Source organism: Anomalospiza imberbis, chromosome 10, assembly GCF_031753505.1.
Source record: "Anomalospiza imberbis isolate Cuckoo-Finch-1a 21T00152 chromosome 10, ASM3175350v1, whole genome shotgun sequence".
Taxonomy (NCBI): domain Eukaryota; kingdom Metazoa; phylum Chordata; class Aves; order Passeriformes; family Viduidae; genus Anomalospiza; species Anomalospiza imberbis.
This window is the reverse complement of record NC_089690.1, coordinates 18,019,274-18,042,859: the sequence shown is the minus strand read 5'-3', so window position 1 is coordinate 18,042,859 and position 23,586 is coordinate 18,019,274. Positions and strand designations below refer to the sequence as shown.

At 41.5% G+C, this 23,586-nt stretch overlaps 1 protein-coding gene and 1 long non-coding RNA gene across 4 annotated transcripts in view; both read right to left on the bottom strand.

Annotated features, from left to right (window-relative positions):
* LOC137479575 (uncharacterized) overlaps positions 1-23,586 on the bottom strand; it is a 335,528-nt gene that overhangs the window by 100,640 nt on the left and 211,302 nt on the right. The gene's annotated exons all lie outside the window — the stretch shown is intronic.
* Positions 1-23,586, bottom strand: part of EPHA4 (EPH receptor A4) — a 103,952-nt gene that overhangs the window by 25,958 nt on the left and 54,408 nt on the right. For all 3 annotated transcript variants that reach the window (XM_068200986.1, XM_068200987.1, XM_068200988.1), the window contains exons 5-6: positions 21,267-21,605; positions 1,104-1,228 (exon numbers count right to left, since the gene is read on the bottom strand). In XM_068200986.1, the coding sequence (XP_068057087.1) occupies positions 1,104-1,228; positions 21,267-21,605 (464 nt within the window). The remainder of the gene's footprint in view (positions 1-1,103; positions 1,229-21,266; positions 21,606-23,586) is intronic.

Genomic DNA, 23,586 nt, shown 5'->3' with positions numbered 1-23,586 from the left:
AAAACTGTCTCATGAAAGATGAGTAACAGCAATGGAATTTTCAAAATACGTCCTGAGGGCTCCTGCTGCTGGCCTTGCTCAATCCCCCTAGCACTGTGTGCTGCATGGGGCTCTGAGCAAGCCAAAAAAGGAGGATGAGGCAGTACATGTGACGCTCATATATCACTGATTATTTAAGAAGTCACACAATGAAAACCTTTGGAAAACAGCCAAGCATTCAAATAGGATCCTCTTGATGAACAAGCACATTTTACTCACACATGCTAGCACTTTCTTTTTCTTCCTACCAGCCAGAAGCCATATAAAAAATGAAAAAAATATTTTAAAAAAGAAAATACTTAGAAAACGTCATCCAGAAAGTCCATTATTAAAAATTGTTCTATTTTTGGCTAGAAAATCCATCAGAAAATGTAATAATCTAGCTTCTCTGCAAATCAGATGCCTTTTAATGTATGTGGAAAGCAAGTAAGTGATTTTTTTATTAAAAAAAAATTAGAAGTATTCATGTGCATGCGAGAGACAGCGCACACAAGCAAGAGCAGGTAATTGTTCATTTTTGCAGAGAGCCTTTAAAGAAAATAGTTCTTTTCATAATTCCCTACTTGAGAAGTTATTTGAAGGAATAACATCTCCCTCTAACTTGGAAAGTATGAAGAATCTAATTTTCTCTCCTTATTCTCTATTAAAAGCCAGCCAGTCCACACTATCACTCTAAGCAGAAGCTGTTGGCAAACAGATCTTATTATTATGACTCTGTTATATACTTCATTATTATACTTCTGTCTATGAAGTAAAGTTAATGTCTCACTTCTGCTGAACACTATTGACTCTCATTATAAATGTGATTGCTATAAAAGCTCAGTTTCTAGGTAGGAAAGAAATAACAAAATAAACTCATACTGTACAGCAGGAACAGCCTATGAGTCTTATTCTTTCAAGTAACTGTTCAAGTGCATGAAATCCTTAATTGGATTTTATTAAACTGAATCTATTTGCTTTCAAATTATGGAATCCTATCTGGAAATAAACCACAATGGAATGAAGTAAAAAAGCTGTGCCCAAGCCCAAAGGGAACTCCTTGCTTGTCCATTTTTGAGCAGTACCTTTTCATAGTATTTGACCTCATACTCCAGGATGACTCCATTTGGCCTGTCAGGTTCCAGCCAAGCCAAGGCAACACTGTGCCTTGTTATCTCCTTAGCCTGGATCAATGCAATTTGGGATGGAGCTGCCAGGAGAAAAAAAAAACAAACAAAACTTTATAAGCAATCATTTTGTTTTAATGAGGAACATGTATTTCTAGTTGTAACTTTCATAACATGAGCACTTTCAGAAATCATGTTTTTCTTGGGGGGTGAGGGGAAGGGGAAAATAGAAACACTAAAGATTTTTCCTGTTTTCTCTACCTGTTTCTCCTGTTTTCTCAAAATTACATTTAATCATTTCTCAGAAAGATTGGGTTTGTATGCTGGACAGTACTAGATAGGTGGGTTTTGAAGAAACAACACAGTTGTCTAAGCACTGCAATGTTCATGATGCCCAGGTAAAAACCTTCATAAGAGATCATGGTACTAAAAGGATCTTTTATTTTTGTCCTGTGTCATTTTGGCCCACAGTCGCTCTCTTCTTCCATCTCCTAAAATTAACTAATGTTATTCCATTAGCTATTTACTTTAAAGGCTCTATGGAGTTCCTGAGATTCCTATCTTGTTTTCTCTAAAGCTGAGAAAATATTGCCACTGAATTTAGTAAGGCCAGAGTAAAGCTGAATACATATGAATTTGGGCCCTCCCACTAAAACCAGGAAACTTGTATTTGTGTTATGAGCCAATTTGTGCCTCATAACTTGCCCTGCTTACGCCCAAATCTATGAGCAGTCCCTAGAAAATGGCCAAGGGCCAGATTCTGGTTTTGGTAGCTCCTTTCCAGCCAAAAGATACCAGAGACTGGTCCACTGTGTGCCAAAATGGCATCTTTTGACCCTGTCCCATGTGGTGCTGCACAGATGAATAGAAAGAGCATGATTGCACCACCAAGGGTAAGGGCTGCAGCATTTTTGGAAAAACTCTACCTAGCAACAAGCTAAACTCCAAGACCCTTTAAACTGTATCTGTGTCAGTAATAAAGGCTGCAATGAAGAAGATAATGGAAAACATCTCTTTGTGCACCGTGCACTGTCTAAAGAGCCCCTGCTAATGCTGAAGTTCAGATTTCTGACTGGCTGGAGGACAATGCCTTCTCCCTTTGCCTGTGATAGCAGCAGATTCATGGCTGCGCTGGGGAACGGGTTTTCTGAAGATTTATGAACCCGGCTGCCCCTTTCTTGCTGTTGTGTTGCTGTGTGGTCACATCTCTAGCCAGCTGTTATCAAGCTCTTTTGATGCTGACAATAGCTGGTATAAATGGTGGAGTCTCCAGGGATAAAAAGGGACATTCATGAAATTTTTAATCTTATCTAACAAAGCTGTCCTGTATAACCAGAGATTAGAGGTCTTCCTAAATTGAATATATTTCTTCCTTTGTCCTCTGATGCTATAGCTGCTCTTTTTTTCCCCCCCACTTCCCTTTCTTTTTGTTTCTTTTTCTACCTTAAACTTTGGGATGATGATCCCTGAAAATGTTATAAAGTTAAAAGTATCCTTGAAACAGATATCCTTGAAAACTACCAAGAAAGGCAAATAAATAAAACAGTCACTATAAATGAAAGGAAAATTGAATGTTGAAAGCCTCAAACCTACTTGACCATATCAGACAGTTCTGATGGAAGTGAAAATAACCGGTAGATGCTGCAGTCACAAAAGGGTGTCTCCACTTGATGTGAAACCATCAGGGAGCTGCTTCCCGATTTACTATTTGACAGTTTGGCATCTCTGTTAGAAATGCCTCCAAAACCTTTATCTCTTTCTTCCTTGTCTGTCTCTCACAGGCAAAGGCAAACACTGAATGACAGAGGAGACTATAAGTACACAGCCAACAGGGAGGATCCAGGTGTGCTCCATCAAATTATATCTGTGGCACGACTGCAAACCTGCTTAATAACCTCACACTTCCTCAAGAGAGAATCAAACCTTTTTTTAATTCCCTCTGCAATAAGAATACTGCTCAGCTAATAAATTAGAAATCAGATTTGTTACCCTAAAACACACACGCACACGTCATTACTGATAAACCATGCGGAGAGAAATCTGCTTAGTTAATCGCTGCCTCATGCAGGGAAGACAAGCAATTCTTTATACTGAGAATCCATCACTTATGCTGGTCTGACCTCAAGAACTGTAGGGAGAAAGTTCACTTTCTTTCCTTTATCCTCTCTTTAACTTCCTTGGTTTCCCATTTCATTTCAGCAGGCATCTATATTGGAATTTAGTGAGTCCTTCAATATTGGGCTGGTAAATGCTGTATGAAAACACATTTCTTCTCTGTTGTAAAATGGCTATTTGCAGCAGAAGAATTTATATTAACTAAGTCTTCTAGGAAAGGCTTTCAGCTTTATATAGCTTAACAAGTGCTTTCTCACCTCCCCCAAAAAATGGACAGCTGATCTTAGGCACTACACCATACTGGAATAAGCAACATGCTCCTGGCTTCCAGGACACAAAAAGGACTTGTACTTCAATTCCTTTGTTACTCCTTAAACTTTTAAGAATGGCCCTAATTTTTTCCTTCCCACCCTTTATATGCAAATTCATCCTCCTTAACTTTTAGTATCTTCTTTTGTCCTGGATTCTAAGCAGAAATCCTAAGAATGCCAAAGTCCAACTACAGAACTGCAAGAAGCTCTTCAGGAGTGACATCCCCGCAGCGCAGACCTACAGTGGTCTATGCAATAGGATGGTGAGCTGAAATTCTGAGGTCCTACAGTTATCCCACTGCATAGATACAATCCTCAGTTACCAATTCCCTTTTATTTCTGCAAGTAGCCCTAAAAATCAGGTTTACTTTTTCCCCTTGTTTTTCAGGATCCATCATCTGACCTGAAAGACTGGACTCCTGGAGGAACAACAGTTTCTCCTTGCACATGTATCACCAAAGGGCCTAAGAGTCTGGTCAATACTGTCCAGGACAAAGAGGATGTCAGCACTGCTAGCTCAACATGGCACTCCAGGCATCAGACACAGCCTTCTGAGTGAGCTTGTGCAAAATATTTACATTCTTTGTTCATCTGCCTTTTGCCTTTAAATTGCCTCTTAGGGATGATGTGAAGATAAACATGTAACAGGTTGTAAAATGATGCTTTGATCACAAGCAGAATAAAAGAGAGAATACTCTCTCTTCTATGTGCGTGGGCTAGCTGTTCATTAGATGCACACATTCCTACATAAAACACATTGAGGACAGCTTGACCAAAAAAGAATAACGTTCACAATTAAGGTGTTCACAGTAAGATCCCATGAAACTTATGGAAGGGAGCGAGAGATCACTTTTTCTTTCACCTTTTGCACTTTCCTCCACCCTGCTCCTTTATGTTTGGAAAGGAACAGTAAGCAATGACTTGTTTCTCAATCATCACTGCTTACAACAGCCAGCTTTCTGCCACACGTGCACAGACTGCACATACCAAGCACCAATTCTACCAGAACAGCCCATTTCACAGAATGAGGTATTTTGATGTCTAAAAAGGGGTCTCCCCTTGAACAAAAGCACCAAGTGTAACTTTCCTGAGTTCAAAGCTCAGCAGTCCCTCTCCCTTAAAAACCCCATTCCCTACTGATGTGAATGTTGCAATTTTCTTTCATCTACTTCCTCAATAACCTGCCATTAAACACCTACTAGTAGTTTTATTACCTCAGTTCTGAGCTTGCAGCCTACAGAGAGAGAAAGAGCACAGATGTACTACAAAAACTTCACCCAAATGCCATAAAGCCATGTCCCAAGGCTAGCGAGTGCTGAATTGTAGCAGTTTTGAGGCACTTTAAAGGATGGCAGAGGCAGAGTGTCAGTTTTTCATTACTGCTTCAAATTAGGAGGGGTGGGGGGGAATTGAAAGAGGAAAAAAACAGGAAATAAATAGATGCAATAAAGTCTCTGGCATGTAGGCATCCATGAGTGAAAACAGCCCTTTATAAAACTACGGCACATGAGTACTCAGATATCAAAGATACACAATGCCCAGTGTTTTATTGAAGATGCCTTCTTACCCACAGCGGGGTTTACTTTCCACTCCCCATGATTTGAATTTAAATGGACCATGTTTACTCAAGGGGTCTTTCACTGACTGAAAAATATACCCACAGTTTGTACATTATCTCAGCTAAATTCAAATAACATATTTAAATTTAATTACTTGAAGCTTAGGGGTTTTCATGCTTTTTTTTATTCCCTCAATTGCACACAACACTTATTTGTTCTTATCAATGGCTATGCGCTTTGTCAAGCATCAAAATTAAATGCTTGAAAGCACTAATGATCTTACTGTGATTAAGGGTTTTTACCTTCTAGGGCTGATACTAAAAGCCTGCTCCATTATTAATTACTAAAAAAAAAAAAAAAAAAAAAAAACCACCAAAACCAAAAAGAGAAAAGAAAATATTTCTGAGAATCTAACACTGAAGAAAAGTCCTCTTAGAAATCAAAGCAAGAAAATAAAGGGTCTTTCATTAAAAAAATCTTCTCTTGATTAGGACACAACATATTTAAGGGAACCTGGCACATTTCAGGTTTTCTCTTTGACTATTTACCTTATAACTCTGTGGGTGTTTACATGAGATTTTGTAAATTACACTAGTAAATAATCTCACAGCAGGAAAATGATATACAGCATAAAGAATCAAATACAGTTTTAATAATTTCTAAAGGCCCATACTCACACTGACTTCAAATTGAGGGAAGACAGAAATGTCCAACCCTCTTTAGTTACATAAAACTAAAACATATTTACCAGAGTAAATTAAAAAGAAGGCAGCCCTCTTTCACAGAATCACAGAATTGTTAGGGTTGGGAGGGACCTCTGGAGATCATCCAGTCCAATCCCATGCCAAGGAAGGGTCACCTGGGCAGGTTACACAGAAATGAATCTAAATGGGTTTGGAATGTCTCCAGAAGGGGAGACTCCATGACCTCCCTGGGTGATTGTTCCAGTGCTGCTCTTCCTCATGCGGAGGAACTGTTTATATTTCAGTTCATGGCCTTTGCTCCTTGTCCCATCACTGGGCACCACTGAAAAGAGCCTGTCATCATCCTCTTGGCACCCCTTTGAGATATTTGTATCCATTAATGAGATCTTCTCAGTCTCCTCCAGACTAACCAGGCCCAGATCTCACAGTCTCTCCTCATAAGAGAGATGCACCAGACCTCTCATCATCTTTGTGGCATCCACTGGACTCTCTCCTGTCATTCCTTTTCATTTTTGTACTGAGGATCCCAGAACTGGACACAGCACTCCAGATGTGGCCTCACCAGGACCAGAAAACATTTTAGCATGACCACAGTTCCAAACACATGCAGAGCGTATGTACAAGGCATGTATGTCCATCAGGATAAGCACAGGAAAGGCTCCTGCACATGTGTGAGGTGATGTGCACTCCCAGATTTGACGTCTGTGCACATCTGAAGAGCCAAGCTGGAGTCTGGCATTCCCATTCCTCACTGTCAGCATGACAGCTACGCCTTCTCCCAGGGACCTGCCAGAGTCTGTGGGCTGCCTCTGCACTTTAAAAACTAACCACATGTATATTTGGGGCTTTTTTCATTATTCCCTCTGTAAAAGTGGAGCAAACATTCGTACTAGTGATGATTGGACCAGGTTAGGACTTGGACAAGGATCTAGAGGCCTGATTGCTCAACCAAGCCATTGGAAGGCTCCCAAGACATTCCCGAGTCCTCTGTCTTCCCACAGTCTGCCTCCCCTTCCCCCAGGAATGACGACTGGCGAGGAACACCTCCCAGCCTGGAGAGTGAGACACGCCAAGATTCAGGGCAGCATTTCCACGCTTTTAGCGTTTAAAGCAAAGACTTGAGATCTCCGCCTGTGGAGTAAAGCGCCCGAGGTTATCCACCCACACACGAAAATCCCGGCCAGTGCAGGGAGAAGCAGTGTGACAAGCTGAGCTTGGCCTCCTTCTCCCAATCCCTTTAACCAGCCCTAATGCTGCTGAGCCAAACTTTCCCTCCTTCTTGCTAGAAATTACACTGCTGAGGGAAAGCACCAGCTTGGCCACGAGATATTCTCACAGGACACCTTCATCCCTAAATAACAGGCACGAGGGATCTTCCCTTGCTTTCCAGGCTCTGCAGCCCAGTCACAGACCTCTGAGAAAAACAAGTAACAGGCTCTCAAACCTAGGGACCAGCTCACATCAGTTGTTTGTAATGACGTGCTCATAAAGAAAGGGGCTAGAAAATGAGATTTTAAAGACTGTTAACACAGTATTATTATGTTTTAAACATTTCCTCTGTTTTAAAGTTTTCATTTCTTGCCTCTCCCAAAAGAACCTTTGCTGCAAATCTTGCCAAACCACAAAAGCTGGCTCTGACTTGCATCAAATCAAAAGCTTGAAGGAAAACCCAGGCTCTCAGCAACAACAAATAGTAGTATTTGAGTATTATTGGAGTGCTGTACTTTTACCACCTAAGTCCAGCTTCTTTTCTTGGCGACTAGCAGTGGCTGCTGAGGATCCACAAAGAGCCTGCATATTTTCTGGGCTGCACATCCAGTTGTGTGTCACTTTTAGCACAGACTACTTCAACATACCAGAACTGCTCTAATTTAGATCAAAACTATTACAGGAATTGAGATGGGACCAGAGGTCCCTGTGGTTTACATCAGAAATGAGGGGAGGATGAAGAAGATTTTGCAAGCCCAGGAGATGGCTTGTTCTGGGGATCAAAGAGGGCCAGCTCTTGACAGCAATACATTATTTTCAGGTACTGACTCCTCCAATGTTGAAGGCCAAATAATGATGTCAGCTTATGCAATGCAGGTCTGGAATTACTCCAAAGATCTGAATCTGCAACCTACAATCTCAAAGATTGCCTTAAACCATAAGATTATAGAATCTACATAGCATTTAGCAAGAGATTTGTATTACAACTCAAGCATGGGGTCTGTTTCATCTGAAAACTGCTTGTTTTCTTTCTGCTAGCTTGCTAAGAAATCCTGTTGGCATGTTCTGACAAGGATAACTTAATAGTTGCCAACAGAAACATGGCAGAATACTGTGTATTTCCTGTATGTATGAATGCCAGTTTAAAACAAACAGGAAAACAAGCCTTTCAGTTGGAAGGCAATTTATAAAAATCTATCTGAACATCACAACCACTTAAAAACCCCAGCACCAAAACATTTCTAAATGCTAGAATGATTAACATGGAAGGGTGAACATACTTTGAGCTATGAGTTGCTCTAGAAACTCTAGAGCTATAAGTAATTTGTTAAGATGGGGAATTAGTCAGCAGCTGTCTGACCCGAGCAGATTTGGAGCCGCTGGTCACAAAGCAAGTCACGCTGCAGTTACTCTTCCCTCTAGTTGAGCTTGGAATCTGACCCAGTATAAACAGCAATAAATTCTGTAGCCTAAAGAAGCCAACACTGATGCTCCACTGCATTATACTGGCTTGAGAGAAGCAGAAAAAATGGACCAGGCAGTCCAGACAAAGAGAGACTGCTGTGGGCCAGAGCTAGGACCCCAGGACCTGAATTGGGTGGGACATTTGTGGAAAGGACATGCTGTAATCATCCTCTTATTTCCCAGATGCTGGTCCAAGCAAGCACAGACCACCAGAAATGATGGTGTGACACAATGTACAGCACCCCTGAGGACAGTGGCTCTGGGGGAGCTGAAAGGAGGAATTAGAGACCATAACCCCTAGTTATTAAAGCAGATAATAATGTTGGAAATGGAGCATTCCCCAACAGTTCAAAATAAGTAGTCTGGAGCAAAATGTTCCCCTTAGCATCTTTCCCTCAGGGCAGCTCTGCCTCACCCACATACCCTGCTGTTCCTCCCAGGAAGCCAGAAGTAGCCACCAGAGTTAATTCCTGCCCAGACATAGCCTGTCTTTCACCCATGCACTGCACAGAAGGAGGATCTGCTGAGCTGCCTTTTCTAAACAAACTCCACTCCTCCCCAGCCCCTTCCACCAGGAAATCAAAGCTACCCTTAAAGAAACACCAGTTACCCTCAAATGAGACCCTTATCCCATTCTCTAAGCCCTTCCTCAAGTCACACAAACATCCAGCTACTCCTCCTTCATTTTGCCATCCTCCCGCCCACAGTTAAGACAGGTTTGCACACACGTCATACGCCAACACACAAGAGGGGAAGAGCTGTTCCTAAATTGTACAGAACCAATGAAATAACTTACTGTATCTGTGCCTTGCAAACCACTTGTTGTGCACAGCTTTCAAACCTCTTACAACAGTGTTTTAATAATCCATAAAACAACATAAAAAATACCGACCCTGCTGTTGTAATAGCCAAAGGGGCAACCCTTTGTCTCACAGGGCACAGGACAGCTCTCACCTGATGCCCCATGTCTGTATCTATTAAGAGAAAGCCTCATTTCTGTTCTGTGGTTCTTTCTTATGCTTACCATCAAGTCACCTGAGCATGTGGTTACCACAACAGTTATGGCATAAAGCTTAATCCATTATGGGGCAAATGTGTCATGTGGCACCCAAGGCAACACATCTCCTAACGCTGCTCTCCCTGGTTCTCACACAGTTACTTTTTATTTACTTGAAACATGGATGTCTAGATGATGTATATACATGTGCTAAATAACGTCCTTTGTCACTTAGCTTGAGCATTAAGAATATTAGATTTTGTAAAAAGTGCTGCTTAAAAGCCTTTTTAAAATCCAGACAAACAGAAGCCTCTGCCCTATTTGCCACTTAGATGCCTTGGAAATACTGAAGTATCTTCTAAACAAAATAAATAAATAAATAAACGGCATGACTCATTCTGCTAAAGCATCATTCGCTATTTTAATAAATAGATTTGGCCACATTGCCTCATCCTGACTACTGAAGTGCTTCAGTAACAGCAGAAACTTAGACGTTGCCATTTGAGTTTCTCAGATCAATCATTTAAAGTCAGAAATAGCAAGATTCTAAAAAGTAATAAAATTATAAATATTTTACTTGCACTGTGATCCACAGCTCCAACAGCAACTGCAGGCTGGGTCTGAGCCATGCCCTCCTGAGCCTGTAGCACCCAACAGAATCCAAACCCAGGACTCACTCAACAATAAGAATCACAATTCTCACCTAAACACTTGAGAGTATAAATTGTTTCAAAGCCACCAAAGGTAAGGAACTTCAGCCATATTTAGTTTCAGCTCCATCACACAGAAGAGGCTGGTGCAGAAGGTTTGCATTTATGTATTTACATTACAGCTGAACAAGCTATAAATTTTAATTTTAGTTGATATTCAGAGCGCTCAGTTGGAACTGCAGTGAAGTACCTTCTGTACAAAGGTTAGATGGATTTGACATGATAGCATCTCTGTCTCTGTGCTGTTGAGAAATGCTTGGGATTGAATCAAGGTTTGGGTTTTCTGGGCTCAAGTTAGGAGCACTTTGTGAAGGACACTGCTCTGACAGCACTTGGAGATCCTCATTCTTGCAGGATGCTGCAAAACACTTTGCCATACTCCCCCATCAAAATGTCTCTTCTCCAGGGAACAAAGATACTCTGTGCTTTTGGAAAGTACCACAGAGAATCAGACCACAGCACACTTAACTCACACTTGAAGCTCTCCCACCAAGTCCTTTCACTGGAACTGAATTAAACCCCCTTTCCTTCACTCACAACGGGCAGATTTGTTCAGGAAATTAAAAATCATTAATAGACCCGATGAGAGAGAAAAAACTCTGCACACAGGGTTGCTGCAAAAAGCAAAATTACCTATGTTTGCCATTCATTAAAAAAAAAAAAAGTGAAGAGGTACAAACTGGGGAAGAATCCTAAGCTTCCTGAAACACATAAACCTTAAAATTAAAATCTTAGTTCATGATGTCAGTAGCCAGTTACATCATAGGTGGCACATAATTAAACTTATAAAGGGGTTTCATTATTTTGGTTTTATGCAGGATACTGAAAACCAGTGCATTATTTATTTTAAAATTGTGTCAATTGGAAAAACCCCAAGTGGAATCAGCAATTAAATATTAAAGGTGATTGCTTCAGTGTAAAACACTCCAAAGAATAATTGGTTTCCTGTGCAATGCAAGTGCCATTACGAAGTCTGAAAAATTTTAATGCTAAAAATAAATAAATTAAAATGAAAAAAAAAAAATTAACCTTGTGAGGTTATGAGGATGTTGACCTGTACAAAGACCAGTCAGATTTATGTCCTGGAAGAGTACTGAGCAAAAGTCTGGGCAAATAAAAGCCCATGAAAATAATAATTGTGCAGCAGTCAAACAGGCTGGTCTGTATTCTGAGTTCAGACCTTTGTTTCCAGTCCCATATTCCAGCAGATAGGATGACACTGGTTGACCTCTTGCAAAGGCACCACTGGGCTTGCACCCCCTATCTGCAGTGCCACGGAGAGCCCACGAACCCCTGCAGCTCCTCCAGGACTCCCCTGGGCTGCTCCATCCCTGAGTTTGAAAAACACGGGATTTAAGACTCAGTCACTTACATATTCCAGTCACTTTCTGCCTTATTTATGTGCATGCACCATATCCTGATAAACTATAGGGGAGGCTGTGGCTACTCCATCTGCATTCCCTTTTATGCTGGAAAGATAAATTGGGGCTGATTCAGAGGACAGATTTAAAGAACGCAGTCTGTTACTGAGACAAGCACAATCTTCCCAGGGAGCCCTTGTAGCGGGTTGTCTCCAGATCATGCCTTGATTTGTTTGCTGAAATAAATGGGACAGCACACAAAACTCAATTCATATACGAGACACCTCTTCCAGCCCACTATACTTTCCTATTTTGCTCAGTCAAAACTGTCTTGGTTCTATGATCTCAATAAGACCACTTAACAGCAACATAGAAAATTAAAAATAATAAAAAGCTAATTAAAAATTTCAGTGCTTTCCTTTTAGCCTTTGGTAATCTGTGGGATTGGAAGACATTTATATCTAAAGCACATTATAGTTTAAGGGTTTTTCTGACTGTAATAATCCATGGATAGTTTAAATGGATTTTAATACAGACAAAACCAAAGATATTTTATGGAGCAGTAGAAGAATTTAATAAAAAAATCAGAATCAGTCAATTGTCTTTTTAAGACTAGGTGATAGAATTTGATAGCAGGGATAAAAGTCCTAATAAACTCTGCAGGAACAGTTCAGAAGGCTGAGACAAAAGCTATCATTTTCTTTTAAATTAACAGTAGGATTTTTCCATAAGGGATGGTTTGAAATACAAATGACCACAGGAATAAAATACAAACGCTTGAGCTTCCTACACCTCTTTTGACTGCATTAAAAAAAGTAAATACAAAACCACCGTCAACATTTTTTATCACCAGTTTCCAAAGCAGAATTTTCAAAGACCCTGAATCCATTCTCAGAGTGCACTCGAAGTTCTGGGGCTCTGGTTCTTGAATTTAGTAATGAAGACAGATTACCTTAATCTAAGGAGATGCCATGAAATCCTTCAAGGGGATGCAGAGAGAGGCTACGCATTTGCCCACTTTGTTTGGGAGGGGAAGCCCACTGGAGCCCTGCCATGATAATAAAGCGCTCCCTGCACACCAGTTCACATGTGGGGCTAAATCTGAAGTGACATTTCTCAATGAAAGAAGCAGTATTCACTCGTGTGCTCAGCATTTTGATGTCCACCAGAAGCTGGCAAACATGATTATAGAGAGCCAGCAGGCATGCCACAGCTCTATTTAGCCCTCACGGTTTAGCGCAGTGCTATGCAACACATAAATAAAATATAACGGGCTGCCTTGGGATGGCATTCTGGGAGTGGGATTTCATGCATATGGATGGACTTGACACACATTTCACAAGGACAGACTATCTGAACCAGAATGGGCTGCTTCACCCACCCTTTGGGGTCAGTTCAGCATCTTGCCCTCCAAACTATGAGCCAATGCAGAAACTTTTGGGCTTCAGGGACTAGTGATGTTTATTTGTACTACTCTGCATGGCATTTTAATTAGTAACTGTGTGGATTTAAAAACTGTGAATGGACACACAGGGGCAGTTGTGCAGCCTAGCTTTTGTGTTTCTACTCTCTCAAAAAAATCCTGTTTGAGGACATCAGCAGGGGGTTAATGGAAGCTTTGATAAAGTTCTCCAAAGCCTTTTATTGTTGCTGAACTACCGACTGGACTCTGCTGTCTCTCTGGCTGCTTTCCAATTTATTTAGTCAGCTGCAAAAACAACTAGAGAATTTAGAAGCCCATCTAAACATTTAGTAGCCACAAACATTCTTGGGCAAATTCTCCTTCCACATGAAAATATTTCTGTGCCAGTTGTTTAAGGGAAGTGCTCACAGCGATCGTCAAGCTCCATGAATGGGAAATTTCAATTTGCTGCCAGGGAAAGTGAGCACACAGTTAAATAGTCCAGGGCAAATAAAAGCTGCAGGACCGCATCTCCATCTCTGTCAGTTTGGTAACTATTCGTCTGTACCAACATCACTGGGACCACAATTTTATGCCTCCTTGAAGTAAATTTATACGACTTAAATATGATCAACACTACCCAATGCTGAAATTAAGCATCTCTTTCCTAGGAGGATGTGTAACTGAATTCCATTTTCCATAGCAAGCCATGAGATCTTTTAAAAAATGTGACCAAACTTTTATTTAAATGCTGCAATTACATCTTGGCTCTATCTGACATGCAGCTTGTCTAAGCTGTTCACTGAACCCTGAAGCTGGTTATTTACTAAGGATCTTTAGAAAGCACTTTTTTTTTCCTTCCAACTAAGACTTGTATCCCCCACCTTGAATACAAATTCATGGAAATGGGTGGTGCAGACAGCTTTGCCAGAAAGCAGGCAGTTGTTATTTTAATTATTATTTCTTTGTGGAATGCTGCAGTTACCTTAAAATAATAATTTAATCCTTCTCAACAATAGTTTTCCCAGTTTTGTTTTTAAGACAGGAGCACGTATGCCTATAACTACACATTTATTACAGACCATCAGATAAAGCCTCTGCAAGAACACAGAGTTGTTAAGAAGAAACTCCCACTTGCATCTGCCAGCTTGGAGAAGCTCCTTACTCAGACACTTAAACTTACACACATAATTAAACGTGCAGCAGAAGAAACCTGAAGCAGTCAACACATGACATCTTCAAGTCTCTGAGAAATCTCATGCTCCATGCTGAAATTTGCCCATTCAAAAGTATTCCCCACTGTTTAGTTCCACACAATTCCCAATTTCTAGCGCTAGGATCACTTTTCTTTCTGGATCTCCCACTGCATTGAAGATATGTGGTTTCCCAAAATACACCGTTTGGTTTGCTTCAGAAATTTTCGCAGTAACTCATTCAATGTAAATCTTCAGATGTCCAAAGCCAAAACACAAGACCTTTTAAAAGCCAAAGCAGGGGAAGAAAAGGCAGGTGAAGAAAAGGCTGTCCTGCACGTCCTGGCAGATCACCTCACTGATCAGGGCAGATAAAACCCAACAACAGCAGGCAGCTTGTTCCAACCCTCCCACTTGAACAACGTGCAGGGGGGATTGCTGCTCACATCTAGCAGAAAAACGTGAAGCCTTAGAAACCCCACTGATTTAGATTTAAAATGTGAAAGTTGCATATAACTACCTTACAATTCTGCAAGATTCTGTAAGAAATCACTCAGAGTGTCATGCTCATGGATCACCCCTTTTCCATGTCCTTGCTTACTAGTTTTGATTTTCTTTCCTACTGAATTCAGGCTTGACACAGCTCCATTTGGGGAATAAGGAGATTGCTGGTCTATCATCCTTAGTACAAACACCTTAAAGCAAAGTAAGAACACCCCTTTGCAGCTCCCTTTTCCCATTACCCTGACATTGTACAAAAAAAAGAATGAAGCCGGTAGTATCACACACACTTCCCATGCTCTGGACAGCTGGCACGCATCCAGATGTTTGCCAAGAGATTATTTTAAATCAGGCTTGTTGGGAACTGGGTGGCCAGGGTGCTGTGACTGTTTATACACACCCAGATACGTGCATGAGTTTCCTCACGGGTTTGTGTGCCTGAAAAAGGACTACTGGAACAGGCTATTTGTATCCTTTGGCTGCAGGGAACAAGTAACTGGAAAGGGTGGGACTGTGCTTGTAGCAAGCACTTAGAATAAAAATAAAAAACTAAATTGCCTCTTGGATGTCTGTGAAGGCTACAGGCAGGCCAGCTGTGCCCAACATCTGGAGTACCACTCACTCCTCTGCTTGGGCAATGACATGAACTCACTCATCCCCCTGCACCTTTCCCAGGTGGGCCATCGAGCTGGACATCACCTCAACATCCTCCAAAGGTCCAGACACTCCTGAGGAACAGCCTGGCCCAGCACCTTAATCCTTCCCTCCACAAAACCCCACAGCACGGCCCCATCCCCACATCCCCCCCGGGAACCCAGCAGGGACTGGGCTGGAGAGCCCAGCCACTGTGGAGGGGGAGCTGATGTGGGCGAGCATCCCCACAGCCTCACTAGGGAAGGGGGATGCCAGCAGAGAAAATGACTTATTTTGCCAGCTTCCACTATTTCATAGGGTCTGTGAAACTGTGACACGAGTGCATGATGAATTCTGTCTTCACATTCATGGAGCTCCTTTGCCGGCTATCTGGAGATGAAGTCTTCCTTGGGGTTATACAGCCCTTCAAAAATTATGTTTCAACACAACAATAAACAGCTCTTCACCAGGACTGCATTAAAAAAGGAACATTTTTTGCAAGAGCTGAGCATAAAACTAGCAGTCTGAATGACTACAGACATCACGATTTTTAAAATCATAATTAACCTCCTTCAGCACCTCCCTATCGATAAGATTCTTAATATGCACATAACTATCACCACACACAAAAATTAAAAATGTTATGTTCACTCTCAGCAAACAGAAATTATTTACTATCACTTGTATTGAAACCAGGATTATACTCAGAGAACACGAGGGAGCTTAGAGAATCAGATGGATTGATCAACCTTCAGAGTAACAGTTAATTTTATTTTCCAGTAGTAGTTTAAGGGTGTTCATGCTGTCATCTAAAGAAAGCTCTGTGACTGAAATCTACTTAACAATGTCTTTTGATGTTTCACTACAGAGCAATTCTTTATAGGTAAGTTATAAATATCCAGGAAAATAGTGCATTAAAAAGAAAATACTAAAATCCTTAGCTTTCCTGGCCTTGGCATGCATTGCTTTTGATCTGCCTGAGCAACTATTATTTTTTTGACATGAGGAGTACACACTGACCAAGGGCAATGTATGTCCATGAATTTTTACTGACTGCAAATGTAGCTCAGCACAGGCTAAACCACACTGGCATAATGTAAGACCTTGTATGCATTTTCTGTGCTGTTCTGTACAACACGTGAGGAATGCTAATCAGCATTTGAAAGGAAATGTGGGCTTTCAAAGAAGACCCACCAAAATGCAAAATGGGAATATCTATTCCCCTACCAAAAAGTCCAGTAGAACTTACGAGTCATAACTCCCAATTCCTTCTCCTCTACCCTTGCCATTTCTGACTTAAAATACCATCATCCTCAAGGGAATGGGATCTTTCAGATTTGGGTTTTGTTTTTTTTCTTTTAGTGAAGGAATTAAGAACATTAACACAAACAAACCTAAAGGCTAAATAAAACTGAGTAACAGCTGACATTTCCCTTCCCTGCGCTGCAAGTCAGTATTTTGGGTTCACCACAACTGCCTGCCGCCTGTCCCAGAAGAATACTCAATTCCCGTGGATCCTCTGGGGTGCTGAAATCCTGGTGGCACCGTGACCCATTTTAGCTCCAGCCTGGAAAGGACACTGAAGCACTGCAGGGCTCTGAGCTCCAGTGCAGCACCGGGGGAGCACACAGCAGAGGGGCAAGGTCTGCAGCACCACCAGCTCCCTGCTCTGCCAGGGATGGGGCAGCTCTGGGACAGTGAACACTCAGCTGCACAGGCCAGGAGAGGGGCACTGCACACACAGAGGGGCTGGGCAGAGCAGTGACAGCAGGAGCAGCAATAACCAGGACAGAGAGCCTGAGGTATTCTCCAGACAGATCATTTCTTGATCCTGAGCACAGGCAGCTTGAAAAGTCCAGGGCAATGCAACAGGAGAAATAAGTTTCTTTATATATACTGTATTTTCATCCTAATTGGCACATCCGGCATCCATCCAGCTCTGCCAATCCACTTAAGGAAACACAGAGCCCAAGGTAACCTAACAAGGTAACAAATCACCAGGCAGTTTGTTTATTCAGAAATATCAACTGCTTTAACTCCAGCAAGCAAAAGAGCGAGCAGGACACCCTTCCCTCAAAAAATGCAAACAAAACAAAGGGAGCCAAGCAAGTAGGAAAATAAGTTTGAATTTTAAATCTCATTTAAGCCTGTGCAGGCTCTGCCCCCACACCACTCCCCTGCCTTACGAATGCCTTCAGCATCCATGCAAAAACCTTGTCCCTGTGGCAGTGCCCCCTCGGACGGGCACACAGGGGATGGAGCAGGGAGCCTGCCTCTCAGGCTGGAGACACAAACAGCCCAACTGTTTCATCCTTAATAAAAACATAAACTGTTCAGCCCATCTTCAAAAGAAAACCACACAAGCTTCCTGCATGCTGTGAACAAGATCTCTTTATTGAGAGCTTTACTTTTAATTTTGAACAGCTTCACAGCATTAACCTTAGCAAAAGAAAAAAAAAAAAAAAAAAAAAAAAAAAACACAACAAAAAACCAAGAAGCCCAGAGATTTCTGACCTACTCATTCAACAGCCTGATAGAGTTCTTCATTGAAATTAGCTTCTCCTAGCTGCATCACATGAGAATTGCTGGCCTGCACCTCTTCCACAAATCATTTCACAATTTTTAAAGATGGACAAAGTGCTGATTTCATTTCACTGAAAAGTGAAAGCCCAAAAGCCACCACTGCCAGTAGTGAGACCCCCAATATCAGCACTTGCAGTTCTCATTGTGATAAGGACATTGGCTCCAAGTTTCAGCAGTTCGGTGTTCCATCCTTGAATTTTCTAATTTTTTAATTTCATATGGGAAAAGAGTAATGGTTCCCAACTCAAAAAAAAAAAAAATACACTAAACATGCAGAACAATGAGCTGAATTAATTCAAAATTCTTAAAATGTCACAATACTGAAATATTTCACTAGAAGATATAAAATTTTACTTGCTTCAAAGCCTGAAATTTAGCTTTTTTTGGAAAAAAAAGCAAGCTATAAAAACCAATACCTTTTCCAAAGAAGCAGAAAAAATACTTTTTCAAACGATTTTTGATCCTACTTTGAATGGCAAATCTTATTCTCATTTAAACACTTTTCTACAGTACTGGAAACTGAAAAGAGTTTCTAAACGAAGAGTGGAAAGTAAACTGCCTCATTTCATTATCTCAGGAGTAAAACGACAAAAGCAAACAAAAACCCACCTGTGCTTTTCAACTGCACCTTTTATGTCCCTGCAATGCATTCCATCAACTTTGTGCTGAATATACCACAAGTGATTTCTCATTGCTTTCTGCCTGCCTCCAAATGCACACCTTCCACAGGGGCAAGCAAGCACACAGACACCCGGATTCCTGAGCCTCACATCAAAAACTGCTTGGAAAAATTCCGCCTATTTTCTTCAGATTTTACAGGTGCATATTTGGAAGGTCAAGTTGTTATGAGGAAGAATTCCCTGGTCTCTTGCATATTTATCATTTTTACTGAATTTAACTCAGAGGTGAACCTCTTGCAAAGTTCTAGCAAATTCTCCAGAAGACAACCCAAAAGCACTGCTCATATGTAAAGAACTAAAAAAAAACCTCCCCATATTGACAGCATTTTTTTTTCCAGAACAAGCATAGAGAATACGACCAATGAAGTAATTTACAAATTTTTGGTGTTGGTGGCTTCATTTTTATTAGTAAAACAGGGAAGAAGTGCTATTAAGGGAGGAGCTTGGCTCTAATCTGAATTTAGAATTGCCTTAAAGAAACCAAGGCAGCTTTACATTAGTGTAAGAAAGGTGCAAGATGAAAATCAAGCCTGTGGCAGTGCACCATGATGACATGATTTCTTTATAATGAAATATAGTGAAAGAAAATTAGTGGCACAAGGATTTTAATGCACCCCAGACACACATTTACAATGATTAAACAGATGAGTACTTGTAAAACCCAAGGGTCTAACGTTACAAACCTTTACTCAAGCAAGCAGTTTCACCAAAATCAATGGGACAATTTGCATATGTAAAGCTATTTATCTCAGCTGGGATCTGTAGGTTTAGGCCACACATTTCTGTTTAGATCGCCTATGCAGCAGAAACCACAAAGTTGTACGAAGAACAGGAGAACACTGCACCTTAGAGTTAATTTTCATTTATACCAGTATAATTTTCTCCGTCCCTCTGACGCATTTGATAAACCGGGCATGTTTTGAAATTGGAAATGTTGGCAAAAATACAAATTTCCTCATGGGAAGAATACTACTCATGGATAATAAACAAAATCAATTCTCATTTGCATATTCAATCAGATTTTGGTTTGCATATAAAAGCATAAGATGGTAGAATTTTCACACGGTAGATGGATCCTGCTCGCTTATTCATGCATATATGCATCCACTAATCCTTACACATGCCAAAATCAGTCAGAAATACTCTCTTTGCTAGGCATTCACAGCACAAAAACACTGTCCCTGCTGCTGTTCTCAACCTTCTCTTTTCCTATAGCGTATGACAGCACTCTCCCACGGCTTTCTCCCAAGACTCCCTAATAGCCCCTGCTCTCTATTAGTCTTCTTTTCACTAGGCAAAGTGGTGGTTTGAATTTTTGAATCATAATTTAAAAGGGATGCTGTCAACTGTATATGAAGAACAAAAAAAGCACTGGACCAGATTTTCAAAGGCGCTTCAGCATGGACTTGACAATTTTGCTTGTAACTGTCACTGCAAAATTGAATGTATCTCTCACTGGTAATACTGACATGTCCTGGACTACAGCTAAAATTTTCAGATTTAGACTATGCCTACCTATTTTTCACACACACCTACTAGGAAACAGAATTCAAAATATTTTTTTGGTCTGGTCCTATCAAAATATGCAATATTAATACTGTCTCATACACCATAAGCCTGGTAATAAATGATACCCTGTAAGCTACGCTGCGAGGTGCTGAGTGCCTGCAACATCTGTGGGACCTGAAGGCAATCAGCACTCTGAGCCATCAGATAACAGGTTTGACGGTCTTGTAGCCAGTCTGACAGTCTGGATATCTCATTTGCATTTAGAAGAGTGTCATATTCAAATGTATATAATTTTGTGCATTAAATTAAAAATTCAACTGGAACCCTGTGTGTTAAACCCAAGCTGGCTTTTCTTTTTCGTTTCTGAAATGTTTTAATGGAATTAAAGAAAAAGATTAAACAAATTAGCATCAAAACAAAATGGCAATCTGCTGCTGCAGACTTTGCCCTTACTAGGTCAAGCATGGGGTACCAAAAATCAGAGCTGCCCAGGGTATCTGAAATAGTCTCGTATACACAGAAATAGTAGAAATAGTATTTCACTCTCCCAGATGAATGGAACGCAAAAATCAGTCAGCATGAAGTTGAAAGCTCATATAGGATTTCCACAGCAATGCCAGCTCTGATCAATCGAAACATTGTCAGCAGCAGGTTAAGGAGGTATTTCTTTAACAAGGGGACAGAATCTAATTGACTTTCCAGGAGAGGAGAGCGAGCAGGCAGGCAAGCGGGCGCCCACTCGTTCCGCTCATTGAATCTTACACAGCCCTTTTTCAAGGGGGCCAGGAGCGCAACCCTGTGCTCCCCAGGCACGTATTTTGCCCTCTGCAGACACCAAGGACATCCTTGTGTCCCTGTACAGGGTGTCCCCTGCAACAAGCAGAGCTGCTGGTGGGCCAGGGAGGGATCGGGGCAGCCAGGCTGTTGTGCTTCTGCAGAAAGCCTCCCAGTCCTGCCAGTGTGCTGCAGCACAGCCTGCTCCCAGACACAGCACCCAAACCCTCCTCTCTCTCCCTGCCTCTGAAGTATTTAAACTATCCATATAAATCACCAGAAAATAAGGGTTTGACCCAGTTACGCATCCTAGGGCTCCTCGCATTCATTTGCTAATGCTAAATGTAATGGAAATCACAGCTTTCCTACAGAACAGGCAGCAGAGATGGGAAGGGAATTGCTGTTTATGTTCCTACCTGCTTGGTTAGTTGTCACAGTGACTGACACAGCCTGGTCCTGGCTGGGGTTTTGCTTGGACACTCCATTCACCGCCCAGACTTCAAAGGTGTAGTTGGTGTGTGCCAGGAGGTCGGTGATGGAGACTTTGGTGGTTTTCAGGCCGTTCTGCTGGGGGCTGAAGTGCACCCCGCTGCCACAGGAGCGGCAGCGGCTGAGCTCGCCGGCCCCGCACCTCTTGCACACCACGTTGTAGGAGATGTCCTCCCGGCCACCTTTGTTCTGGGGGGGACTCCACTCCAGGTTCACTGAGGTCTCATTGACGTTGGAAATCAGGTGCTGGGGAGCAGATGGAGGGCCTAAAAAGACAAAGTCCATGTGCTTTTAGTTAAGAGGAAAAAAACCAAAGCTTACATAGTGACATCAGAGTTAAGCGTCCCAGACGCTGTGCAACTCCCATTTAAGTTAAGGACAGCAGAGACCAAGCAGAATTTTACCTCTCTATGTTCATAATGAAGGCAAAAAATTAACTGGTAAGTCACCTCTGATCTCTTTATCTGATGAACTAACAGTATTTTCCAGCTCTAAATGAGCCTGAAAGCTCAGTATTGCAATTAAACAGGAGTGGGACTTTTTCCTTTTCACTTATTATGAAAAATGTTAAATTTATATATCTTACACCATTTTATTTCCCATGATCTCCTAAGCAAAGCTCTGCTTCACTTGAGATTTTCAAAGTCCCCCATTATCTACAGGTGGGCTCTCGCTGAAATTATTATAGAAATATCTCATGGTATCTTTTTCTGAAAAATATAAGTGCAATATTTTCCAGACAAGTTGATGTCAAATCACATCCAGTGAACATTGAAATCCATCAAGCAGGGACTTGAACATGACACTTCAGCATGCAGGATTGAGATTTGAGTAGGAAGCCAGACACAGAACTAAGGCTTTGAAGCATGGAAAATAAAGTTTACAACAGTGGAGTGCTGGAGAAAGTGAAATAACTGAAGAGGAAAATATGGCGAGCATCTGAAGGAAGGGCTGATAAAAGAAACCTGGTCAGAAACAAGAGACCAGACGGAAAGCTTGGCAATAAGGCTGGATTTGAGATACAAGGTCAGCTTTTCCACCACAGGGGTGGGAGACATCATAAACACGCTGCCAGAGAGCTCCCAGCTGGTTCCAGCACAGGGACCACGGGATCGGAGCACAGAGCCCAAGGCAGGCTGGGCAGGACCTCGCTGGGCAGAGCCCCTCCTGCACCTCTCCAGAGGTGCCGTGGCCAGCCCTGCCCTGCCTCGCGCCGACCAACGCACGGGCACAAATCCTATTTATGTGCTTAAATCCCCACGGGCCCCAAACCCACAGGGACATTGAAATTGCAGAAGAGCTAATCCTGCAACTCTTAATCTAATTTCAATACAGTTGAGACACACTTTTTGTACCCTTAAATTTAAGGCAGATGATTCAGAGTGAAGCCATGAAAGAGACGGGTATTTTATTCATCCCAAAAAGCTTCCCTGACCATCACTAGGCAGCCTGCTCTGCAGCAGAGCACACAGCTACTGACACACACAGCGCTTTGGGATAGGGCTGCAGGTAAGCACTGCATCAAACAAAAGTGAAACAGAATGAGAATGAAGATTGCAAAATGTATCAATCCAAACCGGAACACAGTAAAAACAACTGTGCTTACTGCTAGTCAGAGCTTTACATACAAATATTATTAGCAGAAAAATACTGGAAATAATTTTGTAAAGTCACAAATTCAAGACACAGGAAAGCTCATGCAAGCTTCTTAGATTTCATCAAAATACATTTGATGGTTGCAGTTCAAAAGAAGTTCAACTAGATCTCCTTACAGAAAAGGAAGAAAAGGAGCAAGTTCTGGCAAATTTGTCAAACATTATGGAACTATGAACCTGGCAAAAAAGAATCAGCCAGCACCAACAGTTCCATTAAGTGTATAAATAAATAAGTCATAATCTCTCATATGCCAAAGGTACAAAAACAGTCATCATGGTAAGACAGGAACCAAATACATTGAAAAAGTGAAATTCTATTGAAATTACAAAGTGACTCATCAAGTGTAACAGCAAAAAGGTTAAGCTGTTAAGGGATGACTATGGGGAAGATTAATTGTGGCTCCCTCCTCAATTTATCAGGTTCATCTCAAAGGAAGCCTGAAGCCTGACCAGGCTGCATAGGACAAGGTTTTGAGGGCTACATCACCTCTTCGAGTCTGTGCTTGAAGCCACCAGAATGTAACACATGCTCAACAAGAGACAGGACTTTTATTTTGAGAGAGGTAGGTAGGTTAGGAAAAGAGTCTTAAAT